Here is a 23,621-nt window from a genome sequence, read left to right on the forward strand (position 1 = left end):
AGGCTGATGAAAAGGAGTGAGAAGTGATTGGCTGTCTGAAAGATTGATGATCACACTCATTTGAATGTACTTTCACTTTAACAGGTTGAAGTACATTTACCCAAGTACATACAAATGTGTGTATTACATTTGAGTATTTCATGTTCTGTTATTCACCTCATTAAATTGCAGAGGATCATATTTTACTTTTCACTCTACTGCACCTACATAAGGACTTATAGTTACAGATTACCTTCAATGTTAGATTTTACAAACAAAACAAAATAGAATAAAATGGATTATTACAAGAATAAACTTGTAATAAGACTAATTTCACGTCTCTGTTTGTTAACAGCTCCACCAAATACAAATATTCTCTCTTACACGTCATTTAAAAGCCTTTTCCTGGCTGTAAGAAGCTGAACTCTCATATATCACTTTAATATTTAGGCACTTTTACTTTAACTTGAGAGTTTTATGGAGTATTGTAATATCCTGGTTTTAATTATTTCCTCAATATGTGATTACTTCATCCATTTTGTGGTGAAAAGTCTAGATAAGGTTTCACTGTTTTCACTTCCTGTCACCTCAGTGTTATCAAATTAAATTCAGCTTCCTGTCTAAGATGAAGATGACTTCATCCTTCACAGCGTCTTCATCAGTCTCTGACCTCCCACCTGACCCACCTGTTTCCACCTGAGCGAGCACACACCAAACTGTCATTTCAATTTCTGTCTTTATTAACAATTCACAGATCAGATAGAAGTTTGAGATCATTTAAATAGAGTTTATCTAAAGGATACAAAAGACAAACACAAGATTATAGCAATGCATTCCAGTGCATCTTACAAAGAAAAGAGGTTTTCCTGAAGCTCGGAGAAACTCAGTTCACTTCAAAGTTCTGCTCGGCCTGTTTTCCATCTGAGCCCCGAGTGGAGGAATGAATGAAGAGCGGCTGCGACAAGAGGCTGAATCTGAGTCTGAACAACGTTTTCATGGAATAAAAAAATAAATCACTTCCTCAAATGAACCATTTTGTTCCTGCGAATAACTTCGGTGAGTTACAAGTGTAAATCATTATTATTTACCTCCAACACGTCAATGAGACTGAAACAGGAGGAAAAGATGTGAATCAGTGTTTCTGCAACGGACTGCAAAACTACAGTACAGGAGAGTACACCAGAGTACTGAAGAGCACAACAGAGTACTGTAGAGTACTACAGAGTACTGCATAATACAGTTAAGCACAATGAAGTACACCAGAGTACTGTAGAATCCATTAACGTACATTGGAGTACTGTGAAGTACAGTCGAGTACAGTACAGTAGAGAACATCAGAGTAGAGAGTAAAGTAGAGTAGAGGGCAGTACAGTAGAGAGTAGAGAACATCCGAGTACAGTAGAGTACAGAAGAGAGTAGAGTAGAAAGGTACAGAGCAGTCGTCAGTGACATGGCCTGAGTTCAAATAAAAAGAGATTTTGTATCAAAGCGAATCATCGTCTGTCGTCGTCAGTAGTTTGAAGTCACATGGTTTGAGGGGCCGAGGATTCTGGGTAATCAGTTGCTACAGTCCGGGGCTGCTTCTGTTAAACTGTAAACTGTAAACCTGCTCTTCGTCTTTAAGGCAAATCGCTCACGATGGAGGGAAAAAGAAACCCGAGCAACTAGAGACGCACATCAACACACGGAAAGGTCGTTCACATGAGCGCGTCTACAGTTCTATGCATATATGCACATACGTGTTTACTGGGGGGGAGGGGCCTTTGACATTGGAAGCAGCAGTTTCATCATCATTCATTGTCTCCATGACAACCAGTGTTTAACATTTACCTTGTATGTATATACACATAAATACATCAGGATTAATTACAGCTTCATCTGAGAGGATCATCTTCATCACCACCATCTTCATCATCATCATCATCCTTATCATCATCATCACCATCATCATCATCACCATCATCATCATCACCATCATCATCATCACCATCATCATCATCATCATCATCATCATCATCATCATCTTCGTCTTCATCTTCATCTTCATCATCGTCAGCCTGTCTGTGTGTTTTCTTTGTTTTCAGTCTCTGGTCTGTTCAGCCCTGCGATGATGAGGTGTGGCCAGACGGCGGCGCTGTGGCCCCGTGGTGGGGATCCGGCGTGCAGGACGTCAGCTGACGAGTCTCAGTTCATCTGAACATGGAGGTTCTGAGGTATCACAGAGGGGGGGGCTTCACTCTGCTTTCTTTATAAAGATCTGAAGAAGAGAAGAAACACAGCTGATCCTCTTTATATACAGTCACTGATCCTCTTTATATACAGTCACTGATCCTCTTTATATACAGTCACTGATCCTCTTTATATACAGTCACTGATCCTCTTTATATACAGTCACTGATCATCTTTATATACAGTCACTGATGGTCTTTATATACAGTCACTGATCATCTTTATATACAGTCACTGATCATCTTTATATACAGTCACTGATCCTCTTTATATACAGTCACTGATGGTCTTTATATACAGTCACTGATCATCTTTATATACAGTCACTGATCCTCTTTATATACAGTCACTGATCCTCTTTATATACAGTCACTGATGGTCTTTATATACAGTCACTGATCATCTTTATATACAGTCACTGATGGTCTTTATATACAGTCACTGATGGTCTTTATATACAGTCACTGATCATCTTTATATACAGTCACTGATCATCTTTATATACAGTCACTGATCCTCTTTATATACAGTCACTGATGGTCTTTATATACAGTCACTGATCATCTTTATATACAGTCACTGATCCTCTTTATATACAGTCACTGATCATCTTTATATACAGTCACTGATGGTCTTTATATACAGTCACTGATCATCTTTATATACAGTCACTGATCATCTTTATATACAGTCAGTGATGGTCTTTATATACAGTCACTGATCATCTTTATATACAGTCACTGATGGTCTTTATATACAGTCACTGATCATCTTTATATACAGTCACTGATCGTCTTTATATACAGGTCACTGATCATCTTTATACCCAGTCACTGATCCTCTTTACTATACAGTCACTGATCATCTTTATATACAGTCACTGATCCTCTTTATATACAGTCACTGATCCTCTTTATATACAGTCACTGATCATCTTTATATACAGTCACTGATCATCTTTATATACAGTCACTGATGGTCTTTATATACACTCACTGATGGTCTTTATATACAGTCACTGATGGTCTTATATACAAGTCACTGATCATCTTTATATACAGTCACTGATCATCTTTATATACAGTCACTGATCCTCTTTATATACAGTCACTGATGGTCTTTATATACAGTCACTGATCATCTTTATATACAGTCACTGATCCTCTTTATATACAGTCACTGATCATCTTTATATACAGGCACTGATCATCTTTTATATACAGTCCACTGATCATCTTTATATACAGTCAGTGATGGTCTTTATATACAGTCACTGATCATCTTTATATACAGTCACTGATGGTCTTTATATACAGTCACTGATCATCTTTATATACAGTCACTGATCGTCTTTATATACAGTCACTGATCATCTTTATATACAGTCACTGATCCTCTTTATATACAGTCACTGATGGTCTTTATATACAGTCACTGATGGTCTTTATATACAGTCACTGATCCTCTTTATATACAGTCACTGATCCTCTTTATATACAGTCACTGATCCTCTTTATATACAGTCACTGATCATCTTTATATACAGTCACTGATCATCTTTATATACAGTCACTGATCCTCTTTATATACAGTCACTGATCATCTTTATATACAGTCACTGATCCTCTTTATATACAGTCACTGATCCTCTTTATATACAGTCACTGATCATCTTTATATACAGTCACTGATCATCTTTATATACAGTCACTGATCATCTTTATATAGTCACTGATCCTCTTTATATACAGTCACTGATCCTCTTTATATACAGTCACTGATCCTCTTTATATACAGTCACTGATCCTCTTTATATACAGTCACTGATCATCTTTATATAGTCACTGATCCTCTTTATATACAGTCACTGATCCTCTTTATATACAGTCACTGATCCTCTTTATATACAGTCACTGATCATCTTTATATACAGTCACTGATGGTCTTTATATACAGTCACTGATCCTCTTTATATACAGTCACTGATGGTCTTTATATACAGTCACTGATCCTCTTTATATACAGTCACTGATCATCTTTATATACAGTCACTGATCATCTTATATACAGTCACTGATCATCTTTATATACAGTCACTGATCATCTTTATATACAGTCACTGATCATCTTTATATACAATTGTGGATGAATAAATATCACCTTGATATTTCTGAGTAATCTACGACTACAGGAACTATTGGAACCATCAGCACCATGTTAGTTCTCTGGACACTTATTTCTCCTCAAACCTCGACAACCTCCTCTGGTGTTTGAAGAACCTCAGTAATGTCCTGAGCTCATCTGAGCTGGAGCTTCACAGACCTGAGAACTTCAGAACTTCTGACCTGACAACCCCTTCAGGGACGCTCAGAACTTTCCTGACACCTGAAACCTTGTGTTGGGTCTAAACATGTTCTGACCTCGCTGAGGATCACCCAGACCGGAGAGTCCGTCAACACAGAGAGACGCATGGCCTCCAGGGGCCCGAACGTGGGTCCACCCCCCCCTCTGCAATCCCATTCTGGAACGTTCCTGGAACACATGAAGATCAACAGATCAATGAAGCTGATGGAATCTCATGTTACGTTTACGAGATGTTTTCTGGAGCTGAGGAGCTGGAAGTTACCGTCTTTTCTTCTTTCTGTAAAAACAACATCAGAGATTGAAGATGAAGCTAAAGGACGAAACTCAAGATTTAAATATTCAGTTAAAATGTGTAGTTTTCACAGACTTGATCGCCCCCTGGTGGCTGGCTGCAGGTATGTTTATTATAATTCATTTGATTGAACTGTAATAAGACTTATTATTTATGTTATTTGTGTATATTTCATTATCACAGTGGAACCTGAACACGATGTTGTCATTTCTCTGTGATATCCTGAAAATCAAATCCTCACAAACCTTCAGCCTCTCACATTTATTTTTCTTAATCATTTATTCATTTTGAGTAATTAGGGATTTAGATGTTTTTCTTCTGCAGATTTACAGGGTTGTAAAAGGTTCCATTACATTTATCCAGACTCCATTAACTGAGCCCTGTGGTTGTGTGATGCTTTTGTGTTACTGTTGTGTTTGTCTCCATCAGACGTGCTGTGGTGTTCAGTCAATGTCGGCATCTGGTGCGACAATAATGCCTCAGTGGGATTATTGTTATTATTGTCTGTGATGCTTTCAGGTACGAGTGTGTGCGTAATCCCAACAAAGAGCAGTGTGTGTGTGTGTGTCTGTGTGTGTTAAGGTTGAACACGGGGTATTATCTGGTATTATCTGTTATTATTGTGGGCATTATGGTTCTCATTCAATATCCAGCAACACATACGACTGATTGAGCTTTTTCTCAGAGACGAGATCACACAGACAGATGAGCACGGAAATAAATAACTAAAGAAAACAGAAGAAGACTGTTTCTTTTTATTTCAAGTGTTATTTCCATTTTATCTCCAGATGATTATCAAAGGTCAAAGGTCAACGAAACATCATGACGTCACTACAAAGACAGAAGATGATGTCGTGGAGTAACGTACATAAGGAGATTGGGAGGTTTGAACTTTCTCTTCTAATTAACTTCGCAAAACTTTTATATCCACAAAAAGCTATAAAACAAACTGGAGGAAAGAAACAACATCAGGTCTCATTTAAAACACAACCTGTAAAAAAGTACCATAATGATCATTGTCAGAGATGAATTTCCTGATTCTAACCCTGGACTTTTCAAAGCTTCTGCATAAACGTTAACGAGGAGTTTGTTGTATTTGATGTTGAATTAAAGACTTTTACAGGATAAAGTAAAGTGGTTCTTTCTGTCCTCTGACGTCCTTCCTCACATGTTTACTCCTGAATCCCTCGGTCGATTGTGTCTTAACTGGCATTTTATTGTGTGCGGGGTTTCTCTGCAGGTGCAGGACGTCTGAAGGCAGCGAGCAGAAATTAAGTGAAGGACAGAAACTGCATCGATCTACAGACTCATCTGAAAAATTGATGAGAGGATAAAAGAGCTGCTGGTAATTTATGAAGTCAGGTCAGAGTCGGCCTGAACCTGCTCTGCTCTCGTCTCTTCAAAGGATCCAGAACATCATGAAAGGATGTTTCAGTTTGTTTGGTTTCAGAGAAACAAGGAGCAACAGAGAAGATGTTCAGGAAGAAGAGAAACCAAAACAAGGGGAAGTCAGACAAAGTGTTGACAGAGGAGAGTTTGGTTGATTCACAATGGTTGTGTTTGAAAGTTAAATACGGCGTCTTCTACGTGTATGGATCCTCTTTCTCATCCTGACAAATGTGTATATGTTTGTGTGCGTGTGTGTGTGTGTCTTCATGTGTATGTGTGTGTTATACTGTATAAAGCACACTTCTAAGTAACAAAGTGAAATCTGTTCATCAACATCCACTGTTTCTTTCAAATGATTAAATTACTCCTGTAGAAAAACAAGAATTATACTTTCTACCACATGTTTAATTTCTGTATTAAATATATACTGATCATTAGTTTAATCTGATCATTAAAACCACCAGCAGCCTGAAGCTGTGTCTCACCTATTCTGATAAATCCGTCTTCTGTCCGGTGATACTTTGGCGTTTTCTCTCTCCCGTCTGTCAAGGCCTCTTTGTCTGCCTGAATATTCTGGAAAACACACACACACACACACACACACACACACACACACACACACACACACACACACACACACACACACACACACACACACAGATCAGCTCTTTTATTTTTCAAGTTTGAATAATCTCAGGATTCTTTCACACCTTGTTTGTTTCACCTTCAGTCTTTGAGTTCAGTCTGAACCTAAATTTCAGGTGTAGTACTGTGGAGTACTGCAGTACTGTAGTACTTTGGAGTACTATGGAGAACTGTAGTACTGTAGTACTGTGGAGTACTGCAGTACTGTAGGACTGTAGTACAGTGGAGTACTGTGGAGTACTGCAGTACTGTGCAGTACTCTACCAGGTAGTGATGGTAGTGATACCATCTTGATGTTACCATGGCAACCGAATGAAGCTTCATTCATTTTCTCCATTCAAACAGAAAGACTACTCCCCCCCCCCCCCCCCAGCTGGGATTGGTGACTGACTCTGGTTCAGTGAAAGTGAAGTGGAGTTCACGACTCACGTCGAACGGCAGGACCTCCACCGATGTGTTGAAGACTTTGTCTCCTGGATGTTCGATGTTTGCGCTTCGAAAGAAAAACCTGGAGGAGAAAGACGAATGAACGTCACAGTGACAATGGCATTAAAAATATTCAGAGCAGCATCATCACCGGTCAAACTGTCTGATCATGTGACGTCCGATTTGACCTTGTGACCCGCTGGACTGGACGGAGTTAGCCCCCTACTGGTAAGACCCTGGTATGTACAGTCACACCTCACTTCCTGTTCCCGTCATGGTACGAACCTCTCTATGCGGACAGGTGTGAAGAATCGTATCCGTATGAAATCGCCCGCAACAGGTGTGAAGGCCCAGAAGAAGTCCTCCCCCAGGTAGGCCTTCTCCAGGGTGAAGTGCTGGTAGGTCTTCAGGCTGGTCGTCACCTCTGCCAGTGGGTTGGCGTGACCCTTGTGCAGGGTCTGTTTCCCGAAGTCCTTATCCTGGAAAAAACAAGTTTCAGTCTTTCAAACCTGGTTTCTGATGAAAAGAAGTGGAGGCAGAAAGATTTGTGTTTGATTCGGTGTCAACAGAAAACACTGTTCAAGTTAGAGATGACTCCTGATTGGTCAAGAGTCTGTAGCAGCTTGACCTCGATACGTCGTCTTCTCATCTTCTTCACTTGTCTTTTCTTTTAGGTAACATCAAAACATGTACGAGCAGAATCTGTTTGAAGATTTCGTTGGATATTGTTTCATTTGTATTGTTCGTGCCACTCAGGAAGACATGCTGCCTGCTGCAATGACAATAAAGGCGTTGAGGGTCATTCTTTCGATTCGTTTCTATTCTAAATGAAATTGAAGCATTAAATTAAAGTACTTATTATGCCAATCAGAAACGTGTTATTATATTTATCACAGTATTTTTTTTACGTTTCTCTCACATTAGCACAAATCTCTCGACTCCACAGAAGAATAAATCCACTTCCTCTCTGCTTCAGTTTAATTTAGATTTTTAAAAAGGTTTAAAACTTTCACTAAACTGCTGTGAACATTTAGCCTGGAGGGTATTTGTTGTGTTTAGCCTCCATCTACGCCTCATGAGGTTTAATCTGCACATGGAGGAGCTGCTGGTCCGGGATGACGGATCGATATCTGATTGATTGGACCAGACTGCAGCTGCAGAGCCGCTCTGAACACAGGAATCTGAGGCACGAGGCCTCTGAGCTGCAGAGGCTTCCATCTTCATCTCTTCACTGACCTCAGCTGAACCTCGTCCTGCTTCAAACTCACTGAACTCTCCCACTGACTCTGCTGCCACTGAACGCCTCACACCCAGTCACACATTCGTATGTGGAGAGAGAGAGAGTTACTCTGACTGACGTCCACAAGAACAAATGTTAAATGTATTATTAGAAATGTCATCGACTGCAAACTGGTGGATATTGAACAGTGGTGGAAACTACAGCCTAATGTGGAGTTTAGGAGCCGATACTAAAATACGGGAGTAAAACATTTTCGAAACCAACATCAGCTGATGAAGACGTCAACTTGGAAACACGAGAAGGTTCCAGATCTTCTGGTGCTGAGGGCCGACGCCGGTGTGGATGAGCTGTAAACAACAACACTGATCTTTCCACAGCAGAGTTTATACGTCATGTCCGGCCTCCTGCTGCTCTACAGGCTCCGCCCCTGCTGCTCTACAGGCTCCGCCCCTCGCCTGGATGTTCCCACATGTTCCTGTTTGAACGAGTCGGACCCGACAACCTGCTGCTGCTGCTTCACAAACACCAACTACACAACACATCTGTTCAGATATCACTTCCTCACCTAAAATTAAAATGTCTTCATCTTAAAACTTGATTATTTAAATGATGTGGACATGCTCTTTGTCCCCATAAGACTTCACGTCCCTGTAATGTGTGAATAGATGTAGGTCCCCACAATGTGAGTAACACATGGCCCACACACCTTGAGCTTCTGTATTTTCCCAGCCAGAGACGAGTGCGTGCCGACGTGTTGGAAGAGCGACGGCTTGAAGCGGATCCTCAGGTTCGCTTTCTGTCGGTCGCAGTGTTTCTGAAGAGACACACGTTTGATTATTAATGACAAATATAATTACATCTTTGAATCAAAGCACACGTCTGAATCACTGGGTCCCTGTTGCTTTAAGGCTCGTTATCACCATGGTAACACGTACAGACACTGCAGCTCATCACATCCACCAACAGGGGGAGCAACTGAGCTAATCTGAGTTTTGTGATGGGATTAATGACACAGACAAACAACCAATAAAACAGAGATGGATGGATTATAAAAAACTATGTCCATAAAAAACCTATATAACAAAGATGGTATAAAAACATAAAACGTATCGGAGTGTATATAAATCAAATGTATTCTAGACAAAGTCCAGTATATATATTGTGTTGCAGGAGGTGACTCACCGCGTCCTTCTCTGGGTTGCACACTTTGACCCACATGATGTGGTCCAGCAGCCAGTCGATGGGCTTGTCTTTGTAGAACATGAGCATGAACTCGACGATGAGCGACAGGTCCAACGACTTGAACATCTTTCCTGTCACAGAACGAGAGTTCAGTTCAGCTTCTGCCTCAAACTCTTGGACCTCACTGAGATTCACATGAAGACCACAGAGTCAATAAAGTGCTCAAAGCACTTAAAAAGAAGCACGTTAATTAGTGAAAGGCTGCTGGTTCAAATCCCAGAGCAGCTGAGGAACTGTCTCGGTGAGAGGACGACAGTCCTGGAAGAAGTGGTCCTGAGGGGGAAGAAAGGTTTAGAAAGTTTATTCTGAAAGTTTTATTACATTTTCTCGAGTAACAGTTTTAGAGAAGTCGAGGTTTTATAATATTTAGTTTAATTTGTAGAATATTTAGTTTTTTTTCTGTGAATCCGTTCTGAGCGACTGCTGATGAAGAATATAAAACCAAGCCTGATTGGTTTGGACGTTTCAGCCTCTCGGGGGTCGGATGTTCGACGGGCCGACAGAACCCCCCCCCCCCCCCCCAGATGTAAACGAGGCCGGACTGAACTAAACTTAGCCTCTGCCTAAATGTGAACTGTTGAAATTCAGAGCAGCCCCTGGAGCTCTGTCCTCCGTCTGATTTAATTCAGTGACTCAGCTTCGCTCTGATGAATTGATTAAAGCAGCAGCTACTCGCCGACGACCGCAGGGTCAGAGAGGACTCACGAGGTCAAAAACGAGGACCTGAGGGAAGACAGGGAGGAGGAGGAGGAGGAGGTGGAGACGAAAACTGAAAAAACAAATCAGCATCAGAACCGGGACTCTGCTGCTGCCGGGAGAACGAGCGGCTTCACGCTGCCAAAATGTTTCAGCTGAATATTGTCAAGCTTCTTTTCCACAGGTCAGAAAGCAGCTGACACCCAAAGTGTCTGAAGGAGAAGAATCACCGGTCGTTCCTTCCTGCAGCAGGAAGTAAAACCAGCTCGTCTCCCAGTACAACTACACACATTAACTGGACTTCTGCACTTTAACCCAGGTTCACTTTTAAACTGTGCAATCTTCTCTTCTGTCTGTGAAACTCACCGGCTCATGTGCATGTGTTCACACTGTACATATTCTGTTTACACTGTATATATTAGTTTATACTTCATTTATATTTGTCTTATATCTCGTTACATTAGAATTACTTCATGCTACTTACTATTACTGATCTGATCTGATCTGATCTCATCTTAATGGTAATTGGACACGTGCTCATTACAAGTGAAGAAACTGGTTGTTTGTCTCGTTGTTGTTGTTGTTTCTGGTTCATCACACAAAGTGACAGTGAACATGTGTGAAGTCAAAACTGTGACGTTCGTTTACATGAACACACAGATACACAGAAACCACAGCTTTTAAAAACTGCACTTGGTCCAAATACCAGAAGGTGAAGCGAACATCTTGGGTCAAAGTTCATCAAAGTTGAACTCCACACAGGAAGTAAATGTTTTATTCGCCACCTCGCTCACACATTCAGGTATTCGTGACTCAAGCTGCACTGAAGTTAGTTTTACTTTGGATATTCACTGTGATCTGGAGTGTGTTGAATATCCAACGTGAAACTAACTGAGTTCCTCAGGAGGAGTCGGAGGTTCTCGTTGATTGGTCCAGTTTTTAGGATTCAGACTCTTCATGTGTGTGGAACTCGAGTCTTTACGAGAAGGGAAGTGAAACCGGAGGAGAGAAGACGGACGTATAACCATGTTAAGACAGACAGGCTGTCTCCACGGTGACGAGATGGAGTGTGAGAGATGTGAGACTTCGATCCTGTGAGTGACGGACAATTAGATTAGGAGACACCGAGAGTGAGACTCCACTTTATTGGTGTAAATACTGTGTTTAGTTTAAAATCCTGGGACTTTGCTCTTTAAAACCAATTTAAAGACTTTAATCAAAGTTTGACGCTTCAGTTGAGTCTGAGAAATAAAATAAATCAGCCTGGTTCAGTCTGCGATCAGTGAGTCTGTCCCTGAAGGCTTCGCTGGCATTATAACACACATAATGACATAATGGATTGTTTTCTCCACTGCTGCTAGTTTCATCAATAATTCACATTTAAAATGTTTAATTGCTTTTAACGGAGGAAGCGGCGCCTCGAGGCAGAGACGAGGCAGAGACAAGTCAGAGACGAGTCAGCGCTCCGACGACTCAGTTTTCACAAACAGCTTCTGATTCTAACTGGAAACACTCAAAGACAGAAGTTCAGTCAGAGCCGAGTGAATCTAACGGATCCGACAGAGCGTTCATTTATTTTTAACTTAACTAAAGACTTGAATCACATGACTCACATCACTCAAATAATATTCTCTATTCCACATTCAACACCTGCAACATCCAATAAACATTTATGATTATAAAGTATTTGGACAGTTTTATATTCATAGAAACTAGATAAAAGACACAATTCTCTGTTTTAAATTGAATTGTTTTAAACTGTGAGAGTTAGTCTCTAAACTAACATGTAATTCCACTTTCCAAGCTCCCAGCTGATCCATTCTACGAGGCAACAGCTGATTCCTTATTTGTGTGATTCACAGTTTTAGGCACAGAAATATTTCACGTGGAAACTCTATTATAAACTCATACGTGTTGTTGAACAGTAGTTTAGTGCTTTGACTGTATTTCTATATGAAGCAGGTCGACAACACACTTGTGTTTTCTTGTTGTTAAATGAAACTAAATAAACGTCGACAGCATCATCTGCGGCTCAGAGGTTGAAATGTGTGAGTGTGTGCTGCGTGTTGTCAGTGTGAGTCTTTGGAAGCTGCTGTTAGATTTGAAAGATGCTGTGTTTGTTGTTGAGCTCAGCGGCGTGACGCCACGTTTCAGCCTCTGGAGGGACCACGAGGTGCGTTCGATTCTCCTGCCCGCCGCCTCAGAGATCACAAGCCGAGCACGAAGGGACCTGTGTGTGTGTGTGTGTGTGTGTGTGTGTGTGTGTGTGGAGGTTCGAGCTGTAAGTTAAAAAGTTAGAAGAATAAGAGAATTCTCCATGATAGCTTACACACAACATCTATGATCCTCACACGCACACGCACACGCAGGACAAATCTTTATTATCTGTCCAATACCTCACAAATGTTTGCAACACTTCCTGTGCCCGTTTTCAAAATAAAAGCACTCCTGTGGTGGTCTGTGATCTGAGTCAAACTGAAAAGACGTCCTCAGTCTGTTGCTGTCAGGACTCATGAGTCTGAGACCCAAAGGAGCTCAGGTAACTTCTCTTTGATAGATCACAGTCTGCAGGTCAGACGTGTGAGGCTACATCCCGACAGACACAAACCCTAAAAGGAGGAGAGAAGTCACTGATTGGTCCTGACAGAACAATTAGAAACCAGATGAGATGCAGGTGGAAGCTTCAGTGAATCTGCTGGATTGAATTCAGCCTCAGACGGAGACTGCAGCTCCTCACGACTTATCACATGGTCGAACACGGGACGTCTCTGATTGGCTGAGCGACCGCTAACCATTGTTTCTCTGAAAACTTCAGATCCAGACGTCCGGCGACTAAAAGTTAAAAAACACCAAGTTCTAAAAAGTGTATTGTAAAAATGTGACTGGATAAAAAGTCACTTTTCTGAGAAACACTGACATTCACAAAGAGGATATGACGCCACCAGCAGGCGACCAAGTGAAACGCAGCGTTTCGGTCATTAATGATCCATGTGGAGGACAAACAGAAACACACTAGTGGAGCTGGTGACTCACCGATGAAGCCGAGCTGAGAAAACTCCAGGATCATCCACTCCTCCGACGGCTGCTGCAACGCAAAGTTCTTCATGGTGGTGAAGTAGTTGGGACGAGCGACTATGTCGTCCTCTAGCTGTGAGAGAGAGAGAGAGAGAGAGAGAGAGAGAGACAGAGAGACAGAGAGAGAGACAGAGAGAGAGAGACAGAGAGAGAGAGACAGAGAGAGAGACAGAGAGAGAGAGAGAGAGAGAGAGAGAGAGACAGAGAGAGAGAGAGAGAGAGAGACAGAGAGAGAGAGAGAGACAGAGAGAGAGAGAGAGAGAGAGAGAGAGAGAGACAGAGAGAGAGAGAGAGAGAGAGACAGAGAGACAGAGAGAGGAGAGAGAGAGCGAGAGAGAGAGAGAGAGAGAGAGAGAGAGACAGAGAGACAGAGAGAGAGAGACAGAGAGAGAGAGAGAGGAGAGAGAGAGAGACAAAGAGAGAGAGAGAGAGAGAGAGAGAGAGAGAGAGAGACAGAGAGACAGAGAGAGGGAGAGAGAGAGAGAGAGAGACAAAGAGAGAGAGAGAGAGAGAGAGAGAGAGAGACCATGAGAAACATCTCATTTCATCTTCCTGTTTTTACTCTAAAACCTTTTGTTATTATTCCTCTCAGGCTTCTGACACTTACACCCTCCACTTCTGTCCCTGCAGTATCTACCTCCCTCACACGCAGAGTAAGAAACGCTGGTAAGTTCAGAGCGAGTTTAGGCGCCAAGGCAGCGAGTCGAGTTCCTGTCAAAATGTTCAGTGAGGGAGCAGCGGGAGCTCCACCACCGCCGCCGCCGCCGCCGCCAGCCGAGGAGACGACGGGGAGATTCCTCCGCCGAGGGAAACATAACTCAGATCCACTTCAAGAGGAAGAAGAAGAAGAAGTTCAGTGGCTCATTGACCAGTTCACGTTCCTTCAAGGTCGTTCGCTCTTCAAAGACAGATTTGTGTTTATCTGAAGGTGAATCTGCTGCTTTAACTATCAGATGAAAACAATACTAATTTCAGCATTGACCTTCCCCTGCTGCTCTGGTTCGGACGTTTTAGGACGAGTCTGTTTCTTTTTCTTTTCATCTTTAAAGGGAACAAAGAGTCTGTGATGAAGCCACAGTGGAGACACGTCCATTAACGTCTCCGTCAGTCCGACGCGGTGCTTTCATCAGCCCCAGTTACATCACGCCGCTCTTCCCTCGCTTCTTGTCTTCACTCCACATCCTGCGCTCATTCATCTCTACATTCACACGCTGAGGTTGTGTTTGTCATTAACATGAGGAGGAAACAGAAATGACTCATTTTAACCATGAAATCTAAATAAAAGCTTTTATGGCAGCATGAAAATCTGCAAAGGAAATAATATGAACATGAAATATAAATATGGATAATAAAAATATGATCTTTATGTATTTTGTAAATAAAGATGTTAAAGATGCGGTACACGTCATCAACCTCCTTCATGTTAGCAACCTTTGAAAGTTTAATGTGAAGTTTTACCTGGACGTAGTAAGTTCCTTTAGTCTGAGCGTACATCATCAGGAAACAGTAGTCCAGGTTCTGCTTCGTCCTCCACCTGACGAAGAGGAGGAAGAGGAGGAAGAGGAGGAAGGAGACAAAATGTTATCGTCATTTGCAGCTGACGCCCGTGTGACAGAAAAACTTCAACGCTCCATAAATCTCCAGCAGCTCCAGAAACAACCTGAACAATCAGCGGTGAATTGAATCAGTGTGTTTACAGATGAGCTTTGGTAAACAGCAGAGCAAACACACACACACACACACACACACACACACACACACACACACACACACACACACAATGTTTTTACAGCTGCATTTGTCCGGGACTATTTTCTGCAGCGGATGAATCCACGTGTTCTGCTCTCTCACCCTCAGACTTTTCAGAATCTGAATTCTTTCTGTTTATACAGATTAAAAGAAACGAGGCTCCACGACCTTTGACCCCGACACCAGAGAATGACCTGAGTGGAGGTTGGTGTAACATGTGATGATCACATGACGTCTGACTCCTTCAGCCCTCCAGAGAAGAACCCCCCCCCCCCCTTACTACAGGGAGTCAATGAGTTTTCGTCTGAGATCTAAAAACCGAACGGGGGTTTTTATGAATCCGTGACGTTAACAGACTCGTCTTTGTCTCTCGATTCAACGCTGAAATCAGCTGATTTGCTAAAAACAACAGGATCCAGTGTTTTCTGAGGACAAAGAAGCTTTTTCTCAGCGAACCAATCAGCAGCAGCGTGATCAGAATATGAAAGATCACGTCACAGCAGCATCGTTGCTTCACCAACATGAATCTGAACTTTAACTTCCTGTGAAGTTCAAACCATCAGATTCATTTTGCTTCGCTCGTCTCCTCGTCCGTCTCCGTGACCCCGACATGGAGCGAGATCACAACCTGTTCTCTGATTGGTCAGCTGATCTAGTGTTGAGGGAAGGAAGGAAGGAAATGAGATGAGGGGAAGAAAGGAGAGAGGAAGGTTAGGAAAAGGAGGAGGTAGGAGAGGAAGGGAGATTAAAGAGAGAGAAGAGGAAAGAGGAAGCAGGAAGAGAGGAGCTGAGGAGAGGAGGGATAAAGGACGGAGGAAACTTTCTCATTCCCTCCCTCCTCACACCTTCCTTCTTTTTTGGGGCAGCTGTGGTTCAGGGGTTAGAGCGGTTCGTCCTCTACCCGGAGGGTCATGAGTTCGATCCCAGTCTTCCCCATTCCCCATGACAAAGTGTCCTGAGGAAGTGATGCAAAAATTATAGATAATATACAGATGAATGTTTGTGTGTGTATGTGTGTGTGTGTCTGTGTGTGTGTCTGTGTGTGTGTGTGAATGTGTGTGTGTGTGTGTCTGTGTGTGTCTGTGTGTGTGTGTGAATGTGTGTGTGTGTCTGTGTGTGTGTGTGAATGTGTGTCTGTGTGTGTGTGTGTGAATGTGTGTCTGTGTGTGTGTGTGTGAATAGTGAAACGGTGTCATCACGACTAGAAAAGATCTAAATACAGACATTTAGCATTTTTACAGTTTCCTTCCTTCTCTCCTTCATCCTTCTTCCACTCTGTCCATCTTTCCTTCTCTGACTCCCTGCTCCCTCCCCTCCTGGGTTACCATGGGAACAGGGCCAAAGAGGTGGGGCAACGTTTTATTAACTAAAATGATGTGTGTGTTTGTGTGTGTGTGTGTGTGTGTTTGTGTGTTTGTGTGTTTGTGTGTGTGTGTGTGTGTTTCCTTTTAAGATGATTCTGTCAAGGAGAAAAGAAGGCAGACGGCCAATTTAGGTGTGTGTGTGTGTGTGTCTGTGTCTGTACGTGTGTGTCTGTCTGTGTGTGTGTTTGTGTGTGTGTGTGTGTGTTAAACAGCTCCCCAGGTGTCTGTCAGCCTGTCATGTCTAATTCATGAGGCTCTGAGCCACACTGAGCGATCTAACTACACACACACAGACACACACGGTATCTTAATGTTTTACCTGGTGTGTGTACGTGTGTATGTGTGTGTGTGTGTGTGTGTGTGTGTGTGTGTGTGTGTGTGTGTGTGTGTGTGTGTGTGTGTGTGTGTGCTTTGATCAAGTGCAGTTAAAGAGGAGAAGTTGTTAAATCAGAACAAAGTCCCTAAAGAGAAACTTATAAAATCACTTTTAAATTTACAAATGATTTCATCCTCTTGTTTCATCTGAGGAATGTGATTGGTCCGTCTTATTATAATTCCCACAATGCACAGCAGGTTGCCGGCGGTTACTTGAGCTTGAATCGTGGATTAAAGGAGAATCCAGTGATGTAAGGTTTCCACACTTTCTTAAACATCAGATTCAAAGACTCTGCAGACAGGGGGCGCTGTTTCCAGATCTGACTCATAACATATGATGTCATTTAAACAAACGACCAGAAGGAAGACAAACACAGATGCTCATGAGGGGGCGGAGCCCAAGAAGAGCCAATAACAGTCAGAGTCTGTAAGTCACATGATTGGAGCCCGTATGTTTCTGTAAATAAAGATGGACGACATGACAGCTCCCACAAGCCAAAGTGTCTAAACACCCCCTGGTGGCTGGCTGCAGTATAATTCATAAACATGGACCAAACTAAAAAATCAAAGTATTCTCTGATCAGTTTGGATTTAATTAGTTCTTTAATGACAGCTGAGACTGACTCATGATTTGAGTTGGCAGCGTTTGTATCTGATATATTTTAGCTTCATTTCTGGAGGAAGTGGAGACGAATCGTCCATCTGCACACACACACAGACACACACACACACACACACACACACACACACACACACGCACACACACACACACACACACACACACACACACACACACTGACCTCACTCTCTCCTTTGGGTCTCCGAAGGACTCTCGGAGTCGGGAGAAGTCAGGGTAGAAGTGGACGGACGGAGAGACGACCTCCAACAGACCCGACTGAATCTCCACTGGAAAACTGGTGCAAACACAAACACAGACGTTGTTAATGATAGTTTGGGGAAGACGCACTTCTGACCCACTTTTATCAAACTGGTTTGAGGGTTAGAATCAGGTTTAAGTTTGGGTTCTGCATTTAGTTTGGATAGTTAAGGTTAGGGTCAGGGAATGTATTAAATCAATGAGATAGAAGTACAAATGTGTGTGTGTCTAATTAATCATGCATTAACATGCTGCACTTTACAGTGAACAATGACACACACACACACACACACACACACACACACACACAGGAGGTGTCATGTCTGTTTCCACAGTAACGGTATCCCATCATGCAGCTGGACTTACAGGCGCTTCAGGTTGTCTGCTACACTGACGGCGTACTGTTGGTCCGCCTGAACACACAGAGAGAAACTGATTTAGTTTCTTAGACACAGTACGGTGGCCCCGGAGGACAAAGTACACACATTGAGGAAAACGTCAACCACCCCCCCCCACACACACACACACACACACACACACACACACACACACACACACACACACACACAGTATTTGGTTGGAATTTGGTTTATGAGAATTTCATAATGACAGGAAGCTGTAGATTCTGGTTCAGGTAACAAACTGCTGCCTAACGTGTTGAGGACGTGTTGAGGACGTGTTGAGGACGTGTTGAGGACGTGTTGAGGACGTGTTGAGGACGTGTCGGACCTTCACAGGACGTGTGTTGTGTCACGAGTTCCGTGATTTAATATTCATCTCTTCACTCTAAAAGCTTTTAGTGACCTCAGTGCTCAGTGAACCTCCAGGTGAACCAGGGGACTGGCTCAGCTGATCTGCCAGAGGGGGGGGGCATGAGAGACACACGGGAGGGACTGATGCACATGGGACAGACAAAGAGACTCATGAGAGAGAGACACACAAGGACACACACTGAGTGACTGAGGTGCAGCTGAAATAGCTGCAAGTTTAGGTTTAATTGATTTTGTGTATTAAGTGAATAAAGTATATTGAAAAGCGAACGGTTTGTCTCTGTCTGTTGTGGTGTGTCCCCGGTGGCATCGGACACCGTCATGATGCCACATTCACGTACAAAGACAAAAGCCTGCTGAGTTTATTGTTCGTCTCTGGACATTCAGACCTGAGAGAGGAACTGAGTCTGAATCTATGAAGCATCAGGCCGGAGGAAAGAGGAGCTGGAACAACACGTAAAGTCACAAGAAACAAGGATTATTTATATTAAATATTATTTAAAAAAACACTTCAAACTGGTTTCAACAGGAAACTGTGTTCGTCCAATAAACTGTTTATAAAAACAGACGTAGACTCCGGGTCCAGAAAGTGAATCCAATACAGAAGAGCCTGAAACCTGTCTTCTGTGTAGTGACCAGCAGGGGGCGACTCCTCTGGTAGTTTCTATAGAAGTCTATAGAAAGTGACTTCTCACTTTATAACGTCAGTAAACATTAAGGAGTTTCTGTCTCAGTCTGAATTATGATCATTTAGAGTCAAACAGACCATAAAGCACCGGATGTGTTGGGGGGGATACCACGCTAGTCAGGCTCCGCCCCCAACTCCTCCAAATATGGTATCTTCTGTTTTTTTAAACCAAGATGGCGCTGAACAGCTGCTCACTAACCAGCAGGCGGCGTCACAGGGACACGTGTGTTTGTACAGATTCACATCTACAGTGTGAAACAGATGAAACTGCAGCAGTGAGTGACCTTCATCACTGTGACTGCACACAGACACACACACACACACACACACACACACACACACACACACACACAGTTTATGTGATTTCACAGCTCAAATGATTTCAACACACACTTCATCATCGTTTTACCTCCCTGAAGCATTAGCACAGATGCTAAACAGAGTCAGTGACATTAGCACTGTGTGTGCGTCTGTGTGTGTGTTTGTTGGGGTTCATTAGCTTAACCACTGACCTTTAGAAAGCAAGCAAGGAAGCACACACACACACACACACACACACACACACACACACACACACACACACACACACACACTGACCTCAGCGATGAGGACGACAATGACGCAGTCGTCCTTCTCGGCGGCGCTGAGCTCGGACATGAGAGAGTTGAGGGTGTCGCTCAGGTACGAGTGGACCTCCCTCTTCACACTGGGGACCCCCATCACGATGGAGACTGCAAACAGAAGAAGAGGATGAATGGTCAGAGGTCAGAGGTCAGAGCAACCTGAACATGTGTCAATCAATGTGGAAGTTCATAACAACTACTTCAGAGAACTTTTCAGTCTCCAGAATCAGCAGCAGAGTGAGCGCTCCTCTCTTTAACTAGTGTTAGCACACATTAGCTGGGAGGGATAACTTGTTTACTAAATGAAGTGGCTGACACACACACACACACACCCCCCCCCCTCGTCCAGGTGTTGTCTCACCTCCAGTGCGTCCCTGTCCCAGGTGCACAGCGGGCTGCAGACTGTCCTCTCTGTTCAGCAGGTGAGGAAGATGATGGAAGACGGAGGGAAGCTGCAGGACGTTTTTACTGCTGCTCACATTCCACAACTTCAGCCTTGTCTCCTCTGAAAACACCAGACCAGGTCAGACCAGGTCAGACCAGGTTTACTTTACATTAGATCAGAGTAAACCAGCAGAGGCCATGTCACAAGTTAGACCGATTTTCTAAACCAAACACGACCAGGTTAGACCAGGTTAGACCAGGTTAGATCAGGTTAGACCAGGTTAGATCAGGTTAGACCAGGTTAGACCAGGTTAGATGAATCAGGTCCAGACTGTTTCATGGACCAGACGAGTCGCAGCAGCGTGGACGCACCTGAGAGGCTGCTCCAGGTCCGGTTGATGTCTCTGAGCGCCTGTTTCTCTGCGATGGCTCGTTTGATCTCCTCCAGCACCAGGTTCAGCTCCTTAGAGCGACGCAGGTTCTCCTGCTCCGCGGAGTGGAGACGCTCCCTCAACGCCAGAAACTCCCTCTGGTAGATATCCACCACATCTCCTGAGGAGGAGAGGAGAAGAAGGAGAAGCAGTTCATTTCAGACCTTTTCTCCCCTTCTCTTTGTCGTACAAGAACCTGAATGAATCTACAGTTTAAATATATTGAAATTTAACTTAATCAAAACAAAGAATATATAGAGAACAATCCTAATTCAAAATAAACATCATTTTCTCCATCGTTTCCTAAATATTCAACTTAGAAGTCATTAAAAACCTCCAATATTCAGCAGGAAACTTTTAAAATATGAAGAATTCTGAACAGAGTTTGGTGGATTTGTTACAGCAGCAGCTTCTGGGCCAGGAAGCAGAGGATCATGGGTAATATCCAGAGGGACGACACAGTCTGAGCTCAACACATTGATTCACTTTGTTTTTACATGAAAACATGAAAACAGAAGTAGTCACAGGCGTGGCTGCAGGTGGCGCTGTTGATCAGTAACTGCTTTTTATTAATATAAAAGGACGTCTGTGGACCTGGACTGTTTCATTCCACTGATTTGTCATTTACTGATGGACGAACAGATTTATGTTCCAGGGATTTCATCGTCGTTAACAGGTACAGAGACAGAGAAAGACATAATCTGAGTGAAAACATGAAAATAAAAAGCTAAATCCTTCATCCGCTGCAGCAAACATCATCCGCCCATCATCCGCCCATCATCCGCCCATCATCCGCCCATCATCCCTCACCGGGTTAACGCGTGTGACAGTAAATCTGCAGTAATCCCTGTGAGACACGCAGCGTCTCGTTCATCAGACTCACTAACACCCGACTGCAGAGAAGCAGACATGGGTTCTATTTGATTCAGTTCATTTCCACATGATTCATCAGCTTCCTCCCACAGAACCATCCTGAACCAGAGATTCAAAAACAGTGAGACTGCTTGTTTCTGAAGCTGTTTCCAGACATGAACTAAAGTCTGCACATGTTCCTGACGTGTTCCTGACATGTTCCTGAGTGTTCCTCACATGTTCCTGAGTGTTCCTGACGTGTTCCTGACATGTTCCTGAGTGTTCCTGACGTGTTCCTGATGTGTTCCTGACGTGTTCCTCACATGTTCCTGACATGTTCCTGAGTGTTTCTGACATGTTCCTGACATGTTCCTGAGTGTTCCTGACGTGTTCCTGATGTGTTCCTGACGTGTTCCTCACATGTTCCTGACGTGTTCCTCACATGTTCCTGACGTGTTCCTCACATGTTCCTGACGTGTTCCTGATGTGTTCCTGACGTGTTCCTCACATGTTCCTGACGTGTTCCTGATGTGTTCCTGACGTGTTCCTCACATGTTCCTGACATGTTCCTCACATGTTCTGCAGGATCGGAACGTGAGAACAAATGTCAGGGTCAGTGTCTCTGGAACTTTTCCTTTGGTTTAAGCTGAACCCAATAAATTAGACATTTCTTTCATAATGTCCCATAATTTACATTTTACATTTTCCTGGACGAACAGATTGAAAGTGTTTGGATGGAGAACACACTGAGGAACTCTCTCATTCTGCTGTAATTGTTTCTCTAAACCCTCATTAACGGAGCACAATAGTCACATCTGTTTGGCTGATAAGTGAAGTGCATTACTGAGAGCGTGCACACACACACACACACACACACACACACACACACACACACACACACACACACACATCACTGATGAGTTTTTAATGATGCTCCTGCCCAGTTATTTATCTGCTCTGATGAAATAATCTCCCTCCTGCAGCCGTCGCTCTGTTAAACACTGAACTGTGAGCTGCTGCCGACTGAAGCTCATCGTGGTCAGAACGTTAGAAACATCAGGACGAGCAGCGACCACACACCAGACACTGGAAGATCCTGAGACATACACATCTGGAGTCAGGGCCTGGTTAGCTTAGCTTAGCATAAAGACTGAAATACAAGGGAAACTGCTAGCCTGCCTCTGACCAGAGTTCACACCATCATGCATGTTTTATATATAAGGTCTGTGTGTCTGTCTGTTTGAAAACCTCACATTGTGGCTGTAGTGAAGACTGCGGCCTGCAGGGGGCAGTAACAGGACTGATGCCCGGGACTAACACACTCGTTTTTCTTCTGAGTTAAAACAGGAACAAGCAGCGAGATTTAATTTACAGGCTTTTACGACCAAGACAGACGAGTGTGTGTGTGTATGAGTGTGAGTGTGTGTGTGTATGAGTGTGAGTGTGTGTGTATGTGTGTGTGTGTGTGTGTGTGAGTGTGTGTATGAGTGTGAGTGTGTGTGTATGAGTGTGTGGCTTCCTGTTCATCTTCATGCTCGCAGGGAGAGAAACTGGACGATCATGTCCACATGGCTGAGCTTCATGCACAGATTGGTCTGACACTTTCAAACCAACTCCCTAACGAGGTTCCTAACGAGGTTCCTAACGAGGTCACTAACAAGGGGTGTGTCTGTTCCCTGTGCAGATGATGTTTAATCAGAGAGAGAGAGGTAAATGAATCCTGCTCTTTCTGCAGGTTCAGTCATTTGAAGTGTGTAACTGTAGTTAGAGTAGATACCACACACACTAATGAAACAAGCAGCTTTAACACAACGTTAACACAACAGGTTATCTGACCGACAACAGCCCAGAGAGGACGAGTGGCAGGGAAACGGTGTCGTGATCTTCACCTGGTGAGTCACAGATGAGGAAATGCAAACTGCTGAGTCAGC

At 43.2% G+C, this 23,621-nt stretch overlaps 1 protein-coding gene across 1 annotated transcript; it reads right to left on the reverse strand.

Moving 5' to 3' along the window:
- Window positions 1-698: 698 nt before the first annotated feature.
- mgat4b (alpha-1,3-mannosyl-glycoprotein 4-beta-N-acetylglucosaminyltransferase B) lies at window positions 699-20,972 on the reverse strand (the record flags this gene model as incomplete). The annotated part of the gene is given in 16 exon segments (XM_034597718.1): window positions 699-1,870; window positions 1,967-2,236; window positions 4,629-4,702; window positions 4,705-4,740; window positions 6,739-6,826; window positions 7,328-7,406; window positions 7,610-7,803; window positions 9,271-9,378; window positions 9,747-9,877; window positions 13,536-13,650; window positions 15,036-15,111; window positions 17,866-17,979; window positions 18,309-18,355; window positions 19,998-20,131; window positions 20,385-20,528; window positions 20,780-20,972. Coding segments are annotated over 15 exon segments (1,557 nt in total), but the record flags the coding sequence as incomplete, so codon positions are not given.
- Window positions 20,973-23,621: the final 2,649 nt, after the last annotated feature.

The sequence above is a fragment of the Hippoglossus hippoglossus genome, chromosome 10 (genome assembly GCF_009819705.1).
Source record: "Hippoglossus hippoglossus isolate fHipHip1 chromosome 10, fHipHip1.pri, whole genome shotgun sequence".
Classification (NCBI taxonomy): domain Eukaryota; kingdom Metazoa; phylum Chordata; class Actinopteri; order Pleuronectiformes; family Pleuronectidae; genus Hippoglossus; species Hippoglossus hippoglossus.